The 22,700-nt window shown below is 37.7% G+C and overlaps 1 protein-coding gene across 3 annotated transcripts in view; it reads left to right on the plus strand.

The window, feature by feature from the left end:
- MYO1B (myosin IB) overlaps positions 1 to 20,788 on the plus strand; it is a 113,249-nt gene extending 92,461 nt beyond the window's left edge. The window contains exons 21-31 of one of the 3 annotated variants that reach the window (XM_057419749.1): positions 2,078 to 2,146; positions 3,803 to 3,889; positions 4,188 to 4,274; positions 6,878 to 6,964; positions 10,108 to 10,182; positions 10,575 to 10,709; positions 11,631 to 11,737; positions 14,760 to 14,892; positions 16,396 to 16,548; positions 17,482 to 17,609; positions 20,065 to 20,788. In XM_057419749.1, coding sequence (XP_057275732.1) covers positions 2,078 to 2,146; positions 3,803 to 3,889; positions 4,188 to 4,274; positions 6,878 to 6,964; positions 10,108 to 10,182; positions 10,575 to 10,709; positions 11,631 to 11,737; positions 14,760 to 14,892; positions 16,396 to 16,548; positions 17,482 to 17,609; positions 20,065 to 20,188 — 1,185 coding nt within the window. In that variant the 3' untranslated portion in view covers positions 20,189 to 20,788. The remainder of the gene's footprint in view (positions 1 to 2,077; positions 2,147 to 3,802; positions 3,890 to 4,187; positions 4,275 to 6,877; positions 6,965 to 10,107; positions 10,183 to 10,574; positions 10,710 to 11,630; positions 11,738 to 14,759; positions 14,893 to 16,395; positions 16,549 to 17,481; positions 17,610 to 20,064) is intronic. The other 2 variants (XM_057419750.1, XM_057419751.1) reach the window with 2 other exon arrangements.
- The last annotated feature ends 1,912 nt before the right edge of the window (positions 20,789 to 22,700 follow it).

Genomic DNA, 22,700 nt, shown 5'->3' on the forward strand with positions numbered 1-22,700 from the left:
TTTTTTCATATAACTTTGATAGTATATTTCATATGATATGTATAGGAAACTGTTGGAAGAATTCAATTTTATGTTAATATTTAAGTACCAGTAATGTGAATAAAGACGATTTAGTTGCTGTAGGCCACTAAATGTTTACATTGCGCTTAAGTAAGTAAAAAGCTCACCAGAGCTTCTTTAGATTTGGGAGAGCAGGATTTTGTGGCCCATCTGGGAAGAGCCTTTCTCATTCAGGTAAAATGGTGGCACTTATGGTGCTTTCATAAAGTATGGTTAATGAGTAAAATATATTCAGTAATATACATCTGCAATTGTGTGGAATTCAGTCATTCTTCAGGCTTTTTGTATTTTTGCCTTATTTGGAATCCTTGCATTTGAGGCTCAAGAATGCTGCTTGGGAGGATCTCAGGGGCTTATTTTAATAATAGCTCATAAGCCTCGTAGTTCAGTGTTGTTATTGATTTAGTTCTAAACTAGTTTCAGATCTGTTTGCACAGAATCCCTTGTACAGAACACTGGGTATTCTGTGTCATGAAGTGAACAGTATTGTTATGACCCTTTAATGTCTTTGTCAGTAAATGAGATTAATATGATAAAAAAAGTTTTACTGTTTTTAAGTTTTAAAACAATTCTTAAACATCTCAGCTGCATTTTATTACTGTGTGCATATCAGAAAGCTTGTTAAAATATATGATATGGAAAGAAAGCATTTTAAACTGCAAGTTGCAGAATTGACAATCGCTGTTTTTCATTTGACAAGCACTTCTGTTTGTCACCTTGAAAGCCATTAGTGTTTGCTTCAGTTATCTTGGATAATTAGAGAGAAGTATAGATCATTTGGAAAAAGTATGAATAAATGTTGGGGTTTTTTGAACTTCTGTGGCAGAATGCACTATTTCTGCAAACAGCATTATTACAGAATTGCATTGTGCCCATATGGCTTCATTATGATCTCATACAATCTTATGAACTAAAAGTGGAGTTCCACAGCTAGATTGGTACAAATTTTAATATAAAGAAATGGACAAAGCCCCGTGTGACCAAGTTCACATTGCTGTTGATTTCTTAACTGTAGACTTTTATTGGTTCACTGGTGGAGCATGGCAGCAGTTGTCTTTGAATACAGGAAGCAGTCATAGCGAGACCCTCAATTACTTAGAGGTGACAATAGTGATATTTCTTCAGCCTCTTCAGACAGATGTAGGGCACCATTCTCCTAACCCAACATGATTGCTAGGCACTGTGATTCATAAGGAATCCCTTGCATGAACAAAGCTTTTTGACAACTCCTTGTGCTGGAGGCTTCACTAAAGGATCTGCAGACACTTGCCTGTCTGTTCCATTGCAAGGAATGACATGTCAGTCATGGCATGAATGTGGCTTAGAGGGGATTCTCTCTAGCTTGCTCGCAGGGCTGTTCACTGTAATTGAGTGAGCTGAGTGTCACACTAAAAGCCTTGTTGCAAAGTCTGTCAATTGTTGTTCACTTAGTGTTATACTAATCACTGGACTACTAGAAAACTGAGCTTTTTAGAAAGAAAATGTTCAGTTGTCCAGGAAATTTATTGTTCAAACTGGCATACTTGGATAATATTCCATCATGTCATTCAGGAATCCATGGGTTTTCTTTTTTCTGGTTCCTAAGTTATTGTCAGCATTTGGTATTATAAACAGACTGTGGGTGATAGGAACAGCACAGGTCTATGAAAAGATGGTAAAAGCTTAGCCAACAAACCTGAGCATTTATCTGTATGCAACTCTGTTGGTGAGGAAGGCAAATAAAGCTGTTACTGTTAGTATTTAATCCATGTCACTTTTGTGCTGCTGACACGAATTTAGTGTTTCTGTAAATAGAGAGTGGCATTGTCAATGCAGCATTGTTGATGTGCTTTGTTTCCCCTCGAGTTGAACACAGAATCTACGCTCTGATCTGCTTGGTCAAAAACTGTTGACTTTTTGCATGTAGTGCTTGTGTCCTTAATTGTACTAGCAAGTGTTAGTAAGGGAAGTCTTATTATGCGGTATTTTAAAATTGCAATATTCTGTTCTAAGCATCACATATTTATTTCCAATACAGCAACAAAAAAAGTATCAGAAGATAAAGAGTTCGGCTATTATAGTACAGTCCTACATCAGAGGATGGAAGGTGAGTTCCCTGTTGCTGTGGCTAAGTCTGCATAGTGAGTCAGAAAACAGCAGGTCAGAAAATCCATTCCAAATGCACTGCGCCTTCCAACTTCAATGCCTTTTGTCTGTTGAGCTGTGGCTGTGCCATAGCTGTTGTTCAATACTCGTGTTTGCCACAGAAGTGGTGAATTTGGGACATCTGCATGCAGCCTGGGCTGTAAATCCCTTCAAACAGTGCAAGGGGAAGGCTGGAATCACACTGAACTACTCTTGTTATCCTTGGGGGATCCTCTGACAGATGATTTGGAGAGAGATACACTCTTTACATGGGCTGGAGTGTGAATGAGTGAATCTGGTGTTCAGAGCAGACCTAGGTACATGCTAGGCACCGCAGCAGCTCCAGAGTGGAATGGTCAGGGACTCTGCCACTGGGCTTACAAAAACTATAACATTGGACTGATTGGACTGGTAGAAATAAGTTGTGGTTGGAGTTTATTTTACAATTAACAGGATTCTCAGAGAATGAACAAAATAAAAGAAGGCTTAAAATAAAGAGCTTGTGTCACCTGTGCAGTGTGTTACTTGGGTTAATCTTCAATTCTCTGTGTGCTACATGGAGGGGTGAAAGTACTGTACTCAACTTGTGTTGGGCAAGTACTTTATTGCTGTTTTCTTGTCCTCTGCCTCAATTTGCTACAACTTTGCTTCTTTGAGAGGTTTGTATTTCGTGAAGGTATAATCCCTCAGCCATAGCAGGGACTTAAGGAGTAATGCTGTAATAAGAGGTAAAAACGAGGTTAACAGCTCACATGAAAGCAGCCACAGTGCTTAAAGCAACTACTGCTGTTCAGCTTCAGAAAAAAATGTCCCTGGGCTCCTCTGTTTCCTTATTAACCTTTCTCTACCCCACTAAATCTGGCTTTCTCCTCTAGGGAAGAGAAAACTGCCTTTAATTCTGGAGTCGGTTCCCTTCCTGTCAGGGAAGGAAGGGGCTACAGTTACTAGCTATAGGTGTAAACAGCCCTTTCCTGCCCAGAAGGTTTTAAAGTTTGCCAGCAATAAGCTGGTGAAATTTGATTTTACTATTTTTCTTGATTTTTACTTTGTCTTCATTATTTTGTTTAAATGAGTTAAAAATATCCTTTCAGTCCAACTATTGACCTACTGTCTTTTCCCATGAGTGTTACTTGAAGAAAACTGGGTAAAAGCATCATCTCGAGTTATGATTTTCGTTTACTATTGGAGAACATGCTCTTCTGTGGTAGCACTGCCATGGATGAAAGCCTGGTATGGCAGCAGCCTTTAGTGTGACCTAAAGACAGGCAATTTACTTGTGATTTATTCTTATTGCAGTCTAAATGGATAAGACGTATACTGTGTGGAGGAAAAGTGTTGCCATTGTACAGACAGGCATACAGATATCTCAGATGATGCGGCAGATCTGGGCGAAATCTAAACATTGAGCTAAGGTCCCCTGAACTACCACTCCCAAACTCTCCCTTGTGAACAGAATCCTCTCTGGAGCAGTGAATGTTAGGCTGCGTATCATTTATGACTCTATTTGCTTGGGGATTTGGAGGTGGTGTGTTTTGGCTTTGCCTAATTTCCAGGTTGTAGTGCCTTGGTTTAAAATCATTATTTTTTTGAATAAAATAACTTTTTCAATTGTTTACAGGCTCGGAAACTTCTCCGGGAACTTAAGCATCAGAAGCGTTGTAATGAGGCTGCCACAATAATTGCTGCTTATTGGCATGGTACCCAGGTAAGAAAATGGTAACAAATGGTGCATTTAATTGTCTCTAGGTAGATAGAATGAAGAAGGCTCTTCAGGATAAAGTTATCTGGGAATATTTTCAGTGGCTTAAACTGCTGATTTTTTACTTCTGCTTCTCTTTGCTCCTAACATGTTCTAGCTGGTGCAGTCTGGGAAGCTGGGACATGCTTTAGTATTTGCTGGTTTTAATGACTGGTTTCTTTCTCTCTTTCTTGCACCATTGGGAACTTGCAGTAACCTTTTCTTTCCTAAGCTTTTCTATATCCCATTTTCAAATGCATCACAGGCGCGAAGGGAACTGAGACGACTGAAGGAGGAGGCTAGAAATAAACATGCTATTGCTGTTATTTGGGCTTACTGGCTTGGATATAAGGTATTTCATGCACATATCACATGCCCCTCTCCATTACCCAACAATAGAAACATTTAATCAGTAGTAGATGGTGAGAATTAATGACTAATACAGTTGATTTGAATAGAGCATGATCATTGATTCCTCTCATTTCCATCCATGCCACACTTAATAAATCTGACAACATTCTGTATGTCAGTTTTTTGTAGAGTAGGAAATTCTTTGCATGGCAACCAGGTAGTGATTTGCACTAACAAGCAATAAAACTAGATTAAAAATTACTAGATTAGATTATCCTCAAATTAGGAAATGCATTTAACTACATGTAAATATGCAAAGCATGGTTTGGGGGAGGGGGGAGAAGGTTGTGTTTTTTGATGTGTTCCCCCTGCCCTTAACAAGTGCTTTCAGTGACACTGTACCAGTGGTCCGATGGAGATTTTCACCAGGTTGTATATTCTGCACCCTGGGCAGGCTTCATTTACAAGTTCAAACCAATACTCTTAAATTCTACTAAATTGTAGTTTTAATTGGTTTAATTGATTCTCTGGTTGTGATTTGAACCAGTGAGAAAATTTCTCTCAGTACAAGTGAAGCATGGTTTTACGACCTGATCTTTTAGCAGAAAATTATGTTAGTTTGCAATTCTAAACTTACAGTCCTAGAAAAATCCCAGGAATTCCAGCATCAGCTGTTTGTTTTCAGAAGCAAAGTCCCACTGAAAGATTCTTGCTAATCCCCAGCCTGCAGTTGTGGGTTATGTGAACATTTGAAATGCTGTTCACTAGTGGTCAAAAATTTAATGGTTTCAATTAATAAATTCATAATTTAGTTGAAAACTATGATCAGGAAACACATGAAGCTTAAAACATTTTCCAGATATTATTTAGGGGAGGTGTGTGTGAGGGGGGATGTTGTCAGGACAGCTTGCCAGCTAGGTGGAGAAATGGGCTCAAGTTACATCTGGAGTATAATGCTGAGTTTGACCTTTGCAATTTTGATATAAATCTAATAAATTTCTAATGAAATGGCAGCCCTGGGAATCCAAACAAATGTACAGAATTTCCCTCATACCAGAGAGACTTTGAAACTCTTCAGTTCTAGCTTGTAATTAGGTGCTATGTAATTGTACAGACATGCTGTTTCCACTGTGTTTGTTTAAATGCAGTATATTGATAATTTATGTTACTTTTAACCAGAGGTCGTTTCACCAAAAAGCATTTTCTCAGTGCTGCAGAACTGATACTTACTTTCACAGGTTTAAGGTTTTCTTTAGAATCAAAAAGGGCACATCCAGGAAGTGGATGCAATAGTGTTAACTGTGTGGAAGCTTCTCATTTAATAGATCTGGATAATTTTAAACATATTTTAGTAGCTATTTTTGTCAATTGGCTCACATTAAAAATCGCTTCCTTATTCCTTAAATATTCCTTAAATAATTACACTGAATTAAGATTAGAAAAATAATTACTGTGTCTGATAAGAGATAAAACTTGCTCTTGGTGTGATGTTTTCTCTTTTCCCAGGGGAATATTTAAAACAAGTTTCTAAAAGTTTTCATCAGAGATTGCTTGATTTACCAAAAAATTAATAAATAAACAAACAAATACAACCAACCAAGCAAACAAGCAAAAAAGCTGTGAACCTCAAGTCCTCAGTTTTCTTCCTTTTCACAGACAGGCAAACACTTAGCTTGGCAGAGTCCTTGTTTTTACAGTACTGTATAGTAGGAGCTTTTGTTCCAAGCAGATGGGTGAAAATATGTTCTTTGATATGGTATTCTTTGGCCTACACCTGATGCCAATTAACCTTCCTAGCTACATCAGAGAAAGGTAACTGGCACAGGCTGGAACTGCTGTTGCACAAGTCTGGCTGACAACACAGAACTTGACAAGTGCAAATACATGGATAGAACTGCTCTGACTGATCCTCTAATACTGGAACTCTTTGTTTTAATTGACTTTTATCATCAGATAACTGAATAACAAATATACCGGTGTTTCCTAAAATGTGAGATTCTGTTAAGTTGTCCACACATGCCTTTGTGTTTAGAATACTTTGCAAACTGCTTTCCTAAAATGGGAATGATTGATAAAATGTAGGTAGGTGCCTATCTCTTTGTACATGCAGAAGGCACTAGGTTCGGGGAAGTTTACCCTTTCATTCCATAAAGACAGACATAATTTACCAGGCTGGAGACACTTTTCTTTTACATAAAGATCAAAATAAAAAGTAACCTCCAGAATAAAAGCCTTCAATAGAGCACTGGTAATTCATCATTACATAGATAGTTTCAGAGTTGATTCTTTTCTGCCCAAGCACTTGCCAATGGAAGTTACCAGATAGGGAGGTTAGTAAACACTGATTCTTGTACACATCATTTTGATCATGCAACTGCAGGCAAAGGTCTCCATTAGAATCAAGTTATAGCTACTTGCCACTGACCTCCCGTGTGGCTTCACACCAATTCACACTGACACATTGGGTTTTAAAGGTTAAACGCTATTCTTCATCTTTCCGTATCTTGAATGTAAGTTGGCTGTTCTGTTTGGGAGAAGCCTTTTCCTAGTGGTTGTGCTATCTGCATCGGGCTGTCTCTTTTGTTCACTATCTAAACCTTTTAGGCTCGAAGGGAATTGAAACGCTTGAAGGAGGAGGCTAGGCGTAAGCATGCTGTTGCAGTCATTTGGGCTTACTGGCTTGGACTGAAGGTACTTTCTCAAACACTCCCATCTGTCAACTTGAACTCAATAAGTGTGGCACCTTACTAACACTTAATAAACAAGCAGTTATCTGGGCTCACTCATAGAGATGGTTTTTACACAGAATGGCATTGTTTAATTTTGTCATGGACTGTACCAAAAATACATAAGCTGAAAATGCCTCATTTACAGCAGTATCTGGGCATCTGGTTTTTAGAATCAGGAATTTAATTTAGAATCAGGAATTTCAGCTTTCAAGTGAAAGACAAATGGCAGATTAAAGGGACTCTGTCACGGTTGTTGACTTATAAACCTGACCTACATTGGCAAATATCCTATAAGGAAAGATTACAAGGATGTATTTTCTTATTGTGACCTCTGCTTGTTTGAATGGGAAGTAAGGTGGAGCTGTCTGACTCTCACTGCTGCTCATGTTAGACCCCTGACCCCAGTGTCAAGGGCATGGTGTAAAGCAATTGATACTGTCCTGTTGCTTCCATCATCGTTTTTAGGGCATGGCATTGCATGCAGTTACCTATGGCTTGTGGCAGCCATGAATTCCTAGAAAAACTGAGATGTACGAGGGTCTTTTGTTTTTTATCCCTTGCTTTCAAAGGCTGGTTGGCAAAAGAAAACACATTTGTAATCTGGAAAAGTGTAGTTCTGGTCTGTAAATAGACTATGAAAATGGCATCTTGAGATGTTTCAGGTCTGCTCCCAGATAATTTACATCATACAGTTTTCAAACATAGTTTGACAGATGCAGTCTTGAAGAACTGTGGAAATCTGAATCAGTTTTGCTTGGCCGGGTGTCACTTTTGCTAATTAGGGATATTGTAGACTTCAGGAATATAAAAGGGAATAATTAATTCGATAATGCAAAGTCCAGCTCTCATATTCTCATACTTACTCTAACAATGCTGGAGTGGGAAAAATAATTACAAAACAATTATATATATGTATATTATGTATATAAAAACATCCATTACAATACATACATGGAAGCCAGAGCTGGAAATACAAAGGAGCCGTTTTAAGAAGTCACTCTGCAGATCAGAATCACACTGTGGGTACTTCTGCCAAAGTGGGTCTGGTTTTATGACTTTAAAACAAGAATATGTCCCTGCTGAGAACTCAGAGGCTGTTTCATATCAAACAGCAGCATTTAAATGAAAACTGATGAAACCAAAATCTTTAAGGCACATTACAGCAGAAATATGTTTTTGCCTGTCTGTGGTGTGGTTTTTCAATGTATTTTTTACTAGTGTAAGCAGCATTACCATCTCACCTAAAATACGCAGATTTTTCTGAATGAGAACATAGTCTGTAATTACAATATATCACTGTTGCCACAGACAGTTCTTATTAGATGTCAAAGTATTTTCAACCATGACATATGAAACTAAAGATTTAAAGTTGATACAAGTGATCAAGATTAAACTATTAATTATTGAGGGTTGGGGGTTTTTTAATGGTACGGTAAGTGTATTTTAATAGCATTTGTGATACTTTCCAGATTTAGGCTTTTCTGGAACGGCTTGCATTTTTCAGTGCTTGCTTTGCAGCTTCCCTCCAGCGCCAATAGGACATGTGGGTGTAGATTAGTCCCTTTGTTCCAAACTAATTTGCACACTTTGCAGCTCACGGAGAATAATATAAAGCAACAGCATTAAAGAGAGTCTGTGAGAACATGGTGAGATTTGGGATGATTGTGGTTGGAGTGGCTTTAAGTGTGTTAATTTCCATCCCTGAATAAGTAGTAATGGATGTATACTAATTATAGAGCACTAAACCTTACACAAAATCAGTGAATAAGAACTCTAATAATTTTTTCCTACAAAGTGAGGAGGAAAAAATTATGTGCTGTATTTGCATAGAATGATGACGACTGAATGCTGCCAGTCATGTTGGTGCATTTTAATCTGTAATTAAACAAAATCCATTTATCGTGTGTGTGTGTGTGTGTGTGTGTGTGTGTGTGTGTGTTAATCCCAGAATGGTGACAGATTCTTGCTTCCAAAATGCTGGCTTATCTTAAAATGCATGACACTCAGTATAGGGCAGAAGGTGTGCCAGGGTAAGCCAAGCAAATTTTTTCTTACAAGTTGATGTGGGTTTTTCTTCTATGGGTTTTCCCTTACTTTCTGGTTACAGTGAACTCGGCAGCACACAGCGAGTAGCTAAAACCGCTAAATTTGCTGTGGGGCAAATGAAGTAAAACTACAATGTTTTCCCTGGTTTTTGCTCTAAACCTGTAACAGGTGTGTTGCTGCTGTGCCAAAGTTTGGGGAAAGCTGGGGGATGTTTCAGCTAACTTTATGTGAGCTTGGGCTCCACATAAAACTGCAAACCAGTTGTGCTCAGATTGCGCTTTCTGCAGGGAGGAATATAGGTAGTCTGCTAAGTAGCGTTCTTAGGAATATGAAGGGGAAAACAAGTGTTCTGAAACTTGGATTTGCCAGCATGTATTAAAAATGGGTGTCACCTGCAAAATGGTTCTCAGTGATTCCTTGTTGTAAGTAAATTTCAGTAGTAAATATCAAGCTTGCTGATATCAAGCAACCTTTGTGTTGATTCTTTGCTCTTACCTGGCAGCAAAATCTTATTTTCCTTTTGGGACAAAGACTGCTTGTGTGAAAAGAGATTTTTCATGCATAAGTCTGCTCTGGAAAAAAAAAACCCACCCTTACAGAAACTCTGTGTATTAAGAATCTCAAAGGAGAAAAATCAGAAATATTTAACCAGTCAATTATGTAATTAACATCAGCTCAGTGTCACTTTAGACACAATAAAATATCTAGCACTGTTGATATCTCACTTTATCCAATCTAACTTTATGCAAAACCCTATGAAAATAATTCATGCTGTGAATTCAACAATATTTTAATAGGTTACCTTTTCAGAGGAAAGCATTCCACATTGTCTGTTGAATTTGCAAATGACTGTGCTCAGCCGAGGTGACTTTCTGACCACTCAGTCCATGGTCTGGTTCATATATTTTAAGTGTACCCAGTTATTGTTCCTATTTCAGGGAACACTGTGCATGTTTATGTGCCTTTTTAGTATTTTCTGCCATAGAACTTTATAGTACAGCGCCTGTACAAAGGGATTCATGTGTTGTATTCACTTTAAGGGTTTGTTTAATTTTTTAGGTCCGTAGAGAGTACAGGAAATTCTTCAGAGCCAATGCTGGAAGAAAAATCTATGAATTTACCCTTCAGAGACTTGTATGTATATATCTGCATGAAGCACATTGCATTTTCTGTGTTTTGAAGTTTTTGTTTGATAGCAAAAGTAACAGCTGTGTTATGGCGTTAATAGTCTTTGTAAGGAAATGTCTAAGCTAAGCATATGGAAAATTGACAAATAGTCAGCTGTTGTAAGGAAAGGATAGTGGTAGTGTTTTGAAGGTATGGGAAGGGTACTAACTAAGCATTGGTATCTAAATCTGCAGTTCTCAGTATACCTGGCATCTTAAATCCATATCCAGGTTTGTGAAAGCTGAGAGTTGAGTTTGGTGGCTGTGCTTTTAATCACAGAGCATCTGCTTTTCCTTCCTTATATCAGTAACTCTGGTATTTGAACATTATTAAAACATCTTGCTTTAATTTTGTCACAGATGCAAAAATACTTCCTGGAAATGAAGAATAAGATGCCTTCTTTATCACCAATAGATAAGAACTGGCCAGCAAGACCTTACCTTTTCTTGGACTCAACTCACAAGGAGCTAAAGAGGATTTTCCATTTGTGGAGGGTAGGATACATCCTAGTCCAGTCTATACAGAACTTCATCATGATTTCCAATAGTTTTGTTCACGAAGGGCCTATTTTTAGGATGTATTTCTTCCCGTTCCAGCCCGGATGATTTTATTACTTTGGAAGATGTATGGATTTTGATCATTATCTTTGGCCTGCAAGGGTATAACTATCCTGCCTACTGCTTTCTGGGGCTGAGGAGGGAGGATTGCTTCCTGCCATCAGCTTTTAACGTAACAGTAAAACTGTACGCCTGTTGCCTGTTAATTGGTAGCTTATAATACTTGTGACCGTGGCCAGGACTGGGGCTAGGTCTTAGGCCAGCACTGGAAGTACTGGCTGGATTTTTTTACTGAAGAACTGTGTTTAGCTGAGAATTGGTTTGGATCTTTGGATAGAGAAAACACTGAGAATCTGTAGAAGTGCCGATGATTTGTTTTACTGGTCTTGTGGGCTGTGTTTTCTGTGAATTGTCAAGGAACAGCTTTTCTTACTGAGCCTGCAAAATTCATTCTCTCAGCTGTGTTTTGTTCTTTCTTACATAAACTTCCACAATGGTGAAACTATATATATATGTATATATATATGTTTATGTTTCTGTAAACCTTTTTAGCACAGTCTTCCAGTGACTGGTATCTGATATAATAAGCTTGTGTTCAAACGCAACATGCTTAAATTGAGACAGTTTAGACGCTGGTTTTGGTGTAATTCAGAACTATCTAGAATGGGTGAGGAGAAAACCACCTCTGTTGCCTCTTACTGTGTTACAGTGGCATGTAGGATGGAGCTGAGTCACTTCAGAACTATACAAGGAATGTGCATCTTGAGCAATAAGCAAACACGAGTCTGTGGTGCTGATGCTTCAGATCAGATCAGGAAGGATAATTTTTGGGTTTGCTTAATATATTGTGTTTTGTAGTGTAAAAAGTACAGAGACCAATTCACAGATCAGCAGAAGCTTATATATGAAGAAAAACTGGAAGCAAGTGAACTTTTCAAGGACAAGAAGGCTTTATATCCAGCCAGGTAATGACTTATTCTACTGCTTCTAGTGTACAATAAAGTCAATATCCATACATAGATTTAGGAAACCAAGCAAGATTTTGCTTTTTATATTAAGCAGTAAAGTGCATTTTCCTTGTTTGATGATGTCCCTCCATCATTTTACTTTACAATCCTGCAAATTGACCTCAGTTTGCTTCTAACACAGATGTTGTTGCAGCCCACTAATCCTGTGATACTGAGCACTTCTGTCCAGAAGCCATGATGTTCTGTTGTTCTAACCCTCCATGACCTCTTCACATTGTAAAAGCTTGGAGAACTTACAGAAGGGAATAACTCTCACCCTTTCCCCTAGTTTCCATCATGCTGGTTTCTGCAACCAATAAATGTAGAGTGAATTGGAAGGCTGTAAGTGACCATGTCACTCTCAGATGAGGTGTGCCAGGGAATTCTCTTAGTTCAGACTCAGTACATTCACCATAATGCTCTAATGTGAAGACTAGGTAATTTAAGAGTTAGATCATTGGTATGTATCTATTTAAAAGGATACTTAAAAATATATATACTTAAAGTGCTTAAAAATTTGAAGGGGGCTTTTTAAAAATGTATAATCTTTGCAAATAAGTTTTTTGGTTTCTCTGGTTACTGAGTTCCTAAAAACTGATAAATTCTTGTCATTGCAGTCTGCAGATCTAGCATTACTCAAAGTAGTATCTGATTACTCAGTAGTATCTGATGTTGCATAAGGAATGTACTTCTTTTGCGTCGATAAAACTGACAAATATAGGAGCACCAGAACTCTGTTTTTCTTAAACAAAGGTCTTGTCCATCTCAGGAGAATTTTCTTTCAGAAGCCATAGTTTGAGCTGAGCAGGAACAAGGCATTGTAAAACAAGAAGCAAGGTTCAGTAGAGGAAGGATCAGGAATCTTCATGCATTGATGGGAGCAGTTCCATGCATGGACAAGCTCTGCTTAGTTGTGTGTCTGTAATTTATTAGTTTTGGTTTGTGTAACTGAAACGTTTCCTTTTTTCCTCTTACAGGCTCAGTGTATGTTTCCCTTTCTTCCTTTCAGTAGATAACTTATTTAATGGCTGTATATGTTAGCTTGTGGTTTGCTCCTTATTTCCTTTGGGATGTCTTTTTATGCTGCTGAGAAAAGAGAAAGATGCTGCCTTTGGACTTCTCTAGGAGCAAGGTTGTTTTTTTTTTTTTGTTTGAGTCAGTGTAGATCTGATCAGCATAGAGCTCCTTGGGAAGGAAGGAATTTTATTTATATAATTGGTTTGGTACCTTTTACACCAAGACCAAACAGTGAAATATTATAAAACAAAACATATATCTGAGAACCTTTTATCCAAGACATTCTGAAGTGGTATATATGATAGTAACTGCTGATTCATTTGAGTTTTAGCTTGTGATTTGTCATAGTTTGATTAGGGACAAAGTCCACAGAGAATCTACTGGTTTGGTGGCTATGGTTTCATAATGCTAATTAATAAAACCAAAAAAACCCTAAAGCTCCAATGTGGTAGAAAGTTAGAATGCTTTCCCCACCCTGCACTAATTTAGAAACATTTCTGTCTCTTTTTGCCTTTTATTCAGAGCTGATTAGCTCTTGTTGGAGCTTTTTATCAGCCTAAGGGTGGAGGAATTTAGTGTATAAAGTTTCTGGGTAGTTAGCATGATAATGATTCATAGGATGTGGATAATTTTTGTGTATAATATAATTATTTAAGAACAGAAAGGAACTTTTTAATGAGTACTGAAATACTAGCAGCATTCGTTTTCTCTCCCATCTTGCTGCGTGCCAGAGATGCAATTACAAAGGTAGTGCTATTACACATAATATATTGGTTCCTCTTGGGCTCTGGTTGTGGATTTTTTTGATTAAATTACAATCTGGAGTAATTTTGATTAAATTACAGTCAAAGCACTTTGCATTTAGTCCTTTGATTGTAATTTAATCAAAGTGATTAGTTAAAGTGACTTCCAAACAAAGCGAGCAGCAACTGCAGTCAGCAGTTCTCAACTGATAGCAAAGCTCTTCCTGAATAACCCTGAGGTGGATAAAGGTGAGGTGATTTGCAGGTGCAGCAAGTCTTGACAAGAGCTGATACACATTTAACAAACAGATCTTGAAGGCAAGTTCTTGTCCGTCACTCTGAAGTATTGAGAAAGGGCAAAGGTGTCAGTCCTACTATTCCCTGTTTTCACAGAGACAGTTATTGGGTGTTTTTAAAACAAAATTGATTGCATATTCAAGGATGTACTTGTGTCTTACACCTGTAGCAATCTGGCCCATTTGATTGGAAAATGTTTCCAAAGCAAAGGCAAAAAAAGAAAATCCTATTACTGTCTCTGGTGATAAATTTCTCTTCATTCACTATCACTGTGCTGTAAATGTATGCAGGATTCTGTGTCCAATACATATACTGTTTCTAGCCCTCCACCTCCTCCTTTCTCTTATCCCCTGGGATAACATGCTGGGAGATATATCCACACTACTCTGTAGCAATTCCCAAGTTATTTTCAGCTGATGTAGGATGGCTGAACGGCACAAATTAATGTTAACACCACCTCACTTGAGTAAGCAGTGGTACTGAACTGGAGAGTCTTGTGGCTGAGCAGGGCACTGCAGTTCTCAGCTTCTCAGCAGGATGGAGGACAATTACACTGCAAAAATGCACACCATGTTAAAAGCTCTGTTTGCATTCAGTTATGTATTCTCCTGATTACTCTGTTAGACAGTAGCAAATTATTTTGCACTGCTGTTGTTTAAAACAGGGAGAAATTGTGAGTAAAGGTTTTGGGGCTGTTCACAGTATTCGTTCGCTAAAACTGATGCAGCAAATTACTTTTCCTGGTAGAGAGTATATCACAGCTTAAGTGAGCTTCCAACAGTATGGAGTCATGGAAAATGGTATTTGGTGTATCTCCTGGCTCCATGAAGCCCAAATCAGAGCATGGTGGTTTAATAAGGTTTGCTTCTTCCCTGAGATTCATATTTAACTCATGTTTCCTATGTCTTTTTTTTGTTGGGCAGTGTTGGGCAGCCATTCCAAGGAGCTTACTTGGAAATCAGCAAGAACCCCAAGTACAAAAAACTTAAAGATGCTGTGGATGAAAAGATCATCATTGCAGAAGTTGTGAATAAGATCAATAGAGCTAATGGGAAGGTAATAAAATTGAACTGTTTTATCCGGAAGAGTAGATCATTTTTGTTACAAATGAACTAAGATGGAGACTTTGTTTCTGTCTTGTAAAAGCCTGAGGATTTTTTTTTTAATGCTTTTTTCTTAGGGCAAGAGTGGAAATGTTGGATTTAGGTTTTAAATTTATGTAAATATTACTAAAATCTTGTTTGGGTTTGTAGTTTTCAGTGACTTTTCCAAACAGAAAAGGCATCTCCTCAACTGGAAACAGACTGGACCAATTCACAGACCTAGCTCTTATATTTACCAATTGAAGAAAATAAATATTTGGAGAATATTGTTCTTGTTCAAGTATTTAGAAAATATAACCTTTCAAAGTTCACACTGTCATTCAAGCTCCTGATTATCACATTTTGTTAGGTTTTAAACTTGTAAGTGGCATACTCTGCCAGCTTTGCCTGTCTTCTGATTGATAATTTTGGAATGAAGAGGCAAGTTTCTTGTATCATCTGAATAAAGCTGTTAAATATGCTGGGTACTGTTTTATTTTGCCAACAAAGAACTTGTTTTGCATTTAAATTACACTTATTAAAACTGGAAGTATTATCCTACTTGAGTAAATGTAATTGTTTTCCCCATATCTGTCTAAATATTAGAAGTAGTAGATCTCAACTTCTCAGAAGTAGATGTCATATGCTTTTGTAGGAGTGAAATTAGGTTGTCTGTTGTTGATGCCAAGTTAATTTTCCAGTTTAGAAGAAACTAATTAAGTGAAGACAGTATCTTTCCTGTACTTGCATAGGCTACGGCATTCAAGATTAAAAAATAATAACAGTAGTAATGAGCTATGGTTCTGTGTGTTTAAGACAGCTACTTCTTAGTATAAATAATTAAGATTTCATTATTTAAAGTTTTATAGGAGAAAAAGCCATGTTCTCTTTTCTCTTTCTTATACTTTCTAAGATAAATTTAAGAACTCACATTCATGCTTTACAAATATTTGCTGTTTGAAAATATGAATGATTATCCTCCTGAAGAATAATTCCAATAAAGGGATGAGAACATAGCATTGAAAATACCTACATCATTTCTGTTCTGCAGCAGAATTTTGGTGAATAACAGTAAATAGTGAGGCTTAGTCCTGAATTGTCTATCACTGAAAAGGTACAATTGGTTTTCTGGTGATTGACAGAGCATGAGAAATGAGGTTATTCTTCTTTTTTTACATATTTACATAGTTTCTGAGTTTCAGTTTCTGAATTCTATAAGCTAGAAATTAAAGGAATTCTTTACAGCTAAGCATAGGTGCCAAAATGAGCTAAGCTTCTCAGTCTATAATTAGACGCTTAAGTAAATTGGACCCGATTTTAACTGATCTGCAGCTTTTACTGAACATCAAATGTTCATATTTATTAATATGGTCCAAGCTTATTAACACTGTGAACTGCTTATAGTCTTAGTAGCTGCTCAATAAGGACTAGTTCTCTCTCTGTGTAGGTAATGGTTGGCATTGTCGTATTTTCACAGGCTACATCCAGAATTTTCTTATTAACCAAAAATAACGTTCTTCTTGCGGATCAAAAATCTGGGAATATCAAGTCAGAGGTTCCACTGGGAGATGTTACCAAGGTGTCCATGAGCTCCCAGAATGATGGCTTCTTTGCAGTGCACCTCAAGGAGGTCAGTTACAACTTTATAATACAATCATATGACTGGTTTGCATGCAGTGGTGCAAAACATGTTTATCAACTGCCTTGTATTGTTAAATTTTAGCGGTCAGCCTATAGGCTTAGAAATTTATTGAATTTTGGCACATCTGCAAAAACTTTGATATAAAACTACTGAAGTCAGATGAGAACAGTTACTACATTAAGAATGATCATTTACTTGTGAAAATCAGACTTCATATTTCACTGTAGCCTCTTCAGGATTGGAGTTTTCCATTGGTAATACGGGCCTTTAATCTGCCTCAGATTCTTTGTGGCAGTGTTTTCCTTTTTAGCTGCTCATATAATTCTTCCTGACACATTGGCAGAATATCTCTCTTTTCTTTATGGGATGCCAAGAAATCCATGTTATGGCACAGCTAATTCAGTTACTCAGTTCTAAGGAACTTAGTTCAGTGCTATATTTGCTTCGCTGCACTGTCAGCATTGCTCTGCTAAAATCATTAAGCTGGCATTTGTATTGTAGCTTAAATGGATTTGAAGAACATCATATGTAATGTCTTTTCATACTGACTGCCTTCATCCTAATACTGGCGTTGGTAATTGCTTTCTGTTCCTTTGTGAAAATACTGTGAGCTTGCTGGGGCATAAGCAGAAGAGGAGTTCAGGAACACTACAGTTTTGTAGGACAAATGAAGGCAACCCTCCTTTAGGGTCAGAAGGAGTTTTTAATTTCCTCAACAGGTTAGTGGTTTATTTGAGAGTGACTTGCATTTTGATCCTATACACTGCACTGCATCTCTCTCTTTGATTTACAAGGCAAGAGGCTGTTGCTTCATTGCAATGTGGCGAGAATAGTCCTTGTAAAACCTCCTGGTTGGCTGGCATTTAATATTTTCCAGGTTCTAGATTTTGATACTTCTAACTCCTTCCCTTTCCATTTCAGGGTTCAGAAGCAGCTGGTAAAGGAGATTTCCTGCTAAGCAGTGATCACCTTATTGAAATGGCCACTAAACTTTACCGCACTACTCTCAGCCAAACCAAACAGAAGCTCAACATTGAGATATCTGATGAGTATGTTTCTTGTTTGCTTAAAAGTACATTTGCAACGTGCTAAAAAGTCAAGTATCTAATGTTAGAAAAACAAAACACTGTCATGTAACTTACAGTTCTTTTCTCTTGACAGAATACTTGTAGATAAGGATCCAATTTTCAATGTCTACTCATTTCCTTTAAAGTCCTTAGAGAAAATGCGCTTTTCTTAAGGCAGTTTTGAATAGGGTTATGAAGCAGGATGGCATTTGAGATAAGTGTTTTGTATGACTGAAAATTTCTGAGGTGTTCATTGGACAGTAGGTGCCACGTTCTAGTGAAAACAACATAAACAGAATGAAAAGCTCCTCCCCAAACACACAGAACACACACGGTGATAATGTAGGTCTGTAAAGGTCTACCTTATCTTTTGTGAAGGTGAAAATGGTATTCTTAAAATTCCTGCTGATGGTGTTTGAACTGCCTACTGTTGTTTTGGGTTTTTGGCTGTTAAAAGGCTTTGTTTGGTAAAAAGGTTGCATCTCAGATTAGTATTTCTTTCTGCTTGGTGCAGTTTCATATTCTGGCCTTAATAAAGACTGCCCTTGCAGTGTTTATAGCTATGGAATAAAAATGCTTGTGTGTGTGTGAACTCCTAAAGCCTGCTGAGTAGGAGTACCTCCACTATTGTTATGTGCTCAGTTTGTTGTGTGAAGTGCCCCCTGGTTACAGCAGTGTTGATTTGGTGGCTTTGTTCATTATGAATAAAGAAGAAAATCTGGAACACTTTAACAATAGTGAAATAAAATTTCTGTAGGAAAAAAATTGAACCTTTTCTCTGGCTGCACCGCACTGCTTGCATTCTAGAGTCATGATGGCGAGTACAGTTTGTATCTGTTCAGATCTGAGGTTTTATTTAAAGGCTAATTTTGCTCCTTCCTTGAAAATGACATCTGCCATTTTCCTTTGTGCTGTCACCAGATGTGATTTAATTTGCTCAAGGGTGTGTGTTTTTAACATCTAAAAGAGCATGGCTGTCTCCAGGAAGTTTCTAGTTTAATGATGGCTACAAAGGAATAAACTACTAGAACAAAGTTTAAGCATGCACTGTGCTCGTCTAGACTGACTGCCTTAGGTCTGGAAAACAGTCTGCTTTCTGGAAGCCTTGCATTTTGGGATGTGGTTTCGTCTCTTGTCTTGCAGATTAAAAACATTCAAGTGTGTGTTGCTGTTGAGTTTATCCAGACTATAGTTCCATCTCTGTTACTGGTAAAGCAGTACTCTTTTTCTCTCTGCTAGAGTTTAGATACAAGCACAGCTAGGGATTGAGGAGAAAACGGCCTTATCTTGACAAATCTACACTAGTTTTGGGGAAGAGAGCTGGTAGAACCAAAAATACTGTTCAATAAGGGTATGTCTAGTAAGAGGCATACCGTTTATATATATAATGCCGGAACAATGGGTCTAGGAAAACTCAGCACTGGTGACAAGAGATGCTGGCCATAACACCTACTTAGGTTTTCTGGATGCTTGCATGGCTGCGAACAAGTTAATCTTTGAGTGTCTGAGCTGTGCAGCAGGAAAGCAGGACCGAAGGGCAGCTCAGCACAGCAGAGGCCACTTCCTCCCCCGAGCTCTGCCATCAGCTTGATTTGTGGTTTCCGGCTGCAGAACACATTCTTTGAAGTTTTTGGCCTCTGCTGGAGGACTTTTTAAGGATGCTAAAAGGGAAAATCTGCTGTGTTACAAAGGACTTTTCAGGTCAGCAACTGCTGCATGTGAGCTGAGGGGCAGCGCTGCCCTGTTCACTGCTGCTTTTAATCTCTCTATCCAGATCAGTGAGTGGTTTGAGACTTCACAGGGGGAGTTTAAACATTTTTTTAAGCCATTCTCCACATTCAATGAAATTTCTCTTCCAGTAAAAAAAGTGAAGAGTCAAATCCAAATTAACTTATCCTAGACAATAGGAAGTACCTCAATTTGGACATTGCTGGAAAGGAAGTGTATTTTCCCAGTTGCTGAGCAGGAGCCTGTAAATTAGAAATAGGAGAGCTGCTAAAATACCAGCTACATAATAAATTAAGCACAAAACAGGAGGAGTGCTCCCAGTGTTACTGTAGAAGTACTTAGCTTCTTTCTGTGAAAAAAGAAAAGTCCCTTTGGGTGACGGTGAAGCAGTTGGAAATAGTCTTTGCTGCATTTCTGGTACGTTAGAAATTCTGTTTTAAACTGCCTTCTTTCTGAAGGAATAGCAAACTACCTGTTGTATAAGTTCCACAGTTACCGGCAAAAACCAATAACTAAGGTATACTACCTAAAGAAGGTTCAAGCCATACCATAACATACAGCATTTCTTTTATTCCCCAACTCTCATTTATTAATGCAGACCTGAAAATAACATCTTTGGAGCGATGCTCAGAGCCAGCAGGAAAAGAATTCTATTTATGAGGTTTTTTTTTCCACCTTTAATGAAAATGTATCTTATTCCCTCTCCTAGGTTCCTGGTCCAGTTCAGACAAGACAAAGTGTGTGTGAAGTTTATACAAGGCAGCCAGAAAAATGGCAACATCCCAACTTGCAAGCGAAAAAACAATCGGCTTCTTGAGGTGGCTGTCCCTTAACTGCAGCTGGTGGCTCTCCCTTTCACGGACTTGTTTCTTTGTAATAGTGCAATTTTAGTTGTTTGGTTTTACTGGTTTTATCCCTTTCTGGAGCTGTTGATGGCTAATAGCTTTAGGAAACCCTTGGCAAAACATTCGATCAATCGACTTTTAAATCCTTTTGTTCATGCCAGAGTCTTAACCCTCAAAATGCAGATTTTTACCCACTGAGGAGTTTTTACCAGCTGGAACATACCTGTCATACACAGATCATTCTCTTTGTTTAGCGGTCATATTTTAGTGCAGCATACCATAAACCTACATATTAATGCTAAATTACTCATATTCCTTAGTCTAGGGATCTGCTTAACAGGAACTACACATGGCCTTGATGCTTGATGGCCATTTGTGCCCAGTGTCATAGAATCATAGAATGCTTAGGGTTCGAAAGGACCTTGAGATCATCTAGTTCCTATTGTGGTGGTGTGAAGGGCTCCTGGCTTGTCACTGCTGGGGAGACCAGCAGGATGGAGGCTGACACACTAACTCATGTAGTTAACACTAAGACCTATGTAACTTGACCTTTTAGTCACTACAGCACAGGAACACCTAATTCTGCAAAACTGATTATACAAGCAGTTGTATGCATAATTTTATCATAAAAATGCAGAATTTTGAAACAGGAATTTTAATCAGGTCAGATGTTTTTAATGACTTTATACAGTAGAAATCAGTAAAATTATAAAAGCTTGCTTCTTTCACAAAGGCTATACAGTTCGAGGCGTATTTTCTGTTCTGCTTTTTTCTTTTAAATTATCAGTTAAGATTAGAGCCTGAAAAATGGAATAGTATTCATAACACAAGTAGATGCTAGGTATTTAAACAGTTATCAAGCGAAAGGTTTGAGCCTTTCTTTTAGATATTGGCATGTACAATGTGCAATAAAACATACGTGACATTTTGTGAAAGAATTATTTATAATACATTTTTGTGTGCAAGAGAGGATTGGTGCAGGCTGCATAGACAGTGTAAGGTTTAAACTAGATTTGTGTTGTTAATTTGCAGTTTTTTAGGGTGTACGCTACAGTTGTCAATTTGGGAAGAATACTCAGAATTAAAAAATTGTTAATTTGGGGGTCTGTATATAAATTGTTATGGTAATAAAACTGTTCTAATTCTGTGCTATTTGGTACTCCTATGTTATAACCATATTTTTGTACTCCAAACTGTTTTATATAACTTGTGTGCCTGATGTAAATGTGTGCACAGAAAATACAATCAAGAACTGCATTATAAACTTTCAGTGTAACTGATTGCACTTAATCTTTTATAAGCCAGAAGCATTAGCTGAAATCCTTAAGAGGAGAGATGCATTTTTAGATAGAAGTAACTACTCAAGTGAAGGGTTTGTTGGATGTGACTGATTTGTTGATGCAAGGACAGTTGAGAAAGCATTGTATTTTTGCAGTCTGATACAGGACAGATTAAGACCCTGAGTATCTGATGTGCAGTGCTGGAAGTCCAAGCATAAATAAAGGAAAGATAAAGAAAAGTTCAGAGTCTCATTACTCTCCTGGTGGTAAAGTGATGTAGTGCTCATGGCCGTGAAGGCTCCTCTGGGTAGTTCAGCATTAACAGTGTCTCTCCTCATTAAAACAGCATTTACTGCAGTAGAGGTTGTGTAGTGCTAATGGTTATTGGGCCGAAAAAACAGCTGGGTTGGGTTATGCCATGTTTTGCTTTGGGATTAAAGTGCATATTTTTCTCTGATTTGGATACAAAATAATTGGTTTTAAGTGGTTGCTTTAATGTTGCTGTTGAAAGTCCATGTACATGACCTTCAAAGGTGGGAGTAAACAAAAGATACATCTCCCTAACTATGACCAAAAGTTGCCTCTTCCTTGTGATCATAGCTTGAGCCCTTCTTTCACTAATTGAGTTGGTTTAATAGTTTAATAAAATTTAAATAATTTTACATGTAATTAGAGATGTTTATGAAGGAAATCTTACTATCAATTTGTAATGCAAAAGTAGGATACTTCAAAACGATTACTCCATTGCCTTAAGAAGACAGCATGTAATAACATGGCATTTGAAACTCCTAAATCCTGTATTAGAATCCCTGCTTGGTAAATGTTGGAAGGTTTGTAAAACTGTTCACTATCTTGAAAACCTTGCAGTAAGGACCACAGCGAGCAAATTTTGAAAATGAATACAAAAGTAAGGAAAAACATTTGAAGTCTGATATAATCCTGTAGTTGCTTGCTACAGGAGAGTTTAGAGTAAGTACATCTGAGTATGCAACCCATGAAATTAGGGTATTGCAGGATAATGTTAGGATACTTAACCCACCCCAGACAGACCCAGCACACATCCGTTTCACGTTTTAATCTTTGCAGCAAGACATGATAACCATACCTGCAAAAGACTGGGAGAGGGATAAATTCCTCACTTTGATTTCTGTTGCTTCTTTTCTTTTTCTGGACCTTTACAATTTTTACCTTGCATATTAGCTGGTACTTTGTGATAGTTA

This window comes from Pezoporus wallicus, unplaced genomic scaffold (assembly GCF_028554395.1).
Source record: "Pezoporus wallicus isolate ANWC-B61680 ecotype Strahan unplaced genomic scaffold, APGP_CSIRO_Pwel_v1 contig_4710, whole genome shotgun sequence".
NCBI classification, from domain to species: domain Eukaryota; kingdom Metazoa; phylum Chordata; class Aves; order Psittaciformes; family Psittacidae; genus Pezoporus; species Pezoporus wallicus.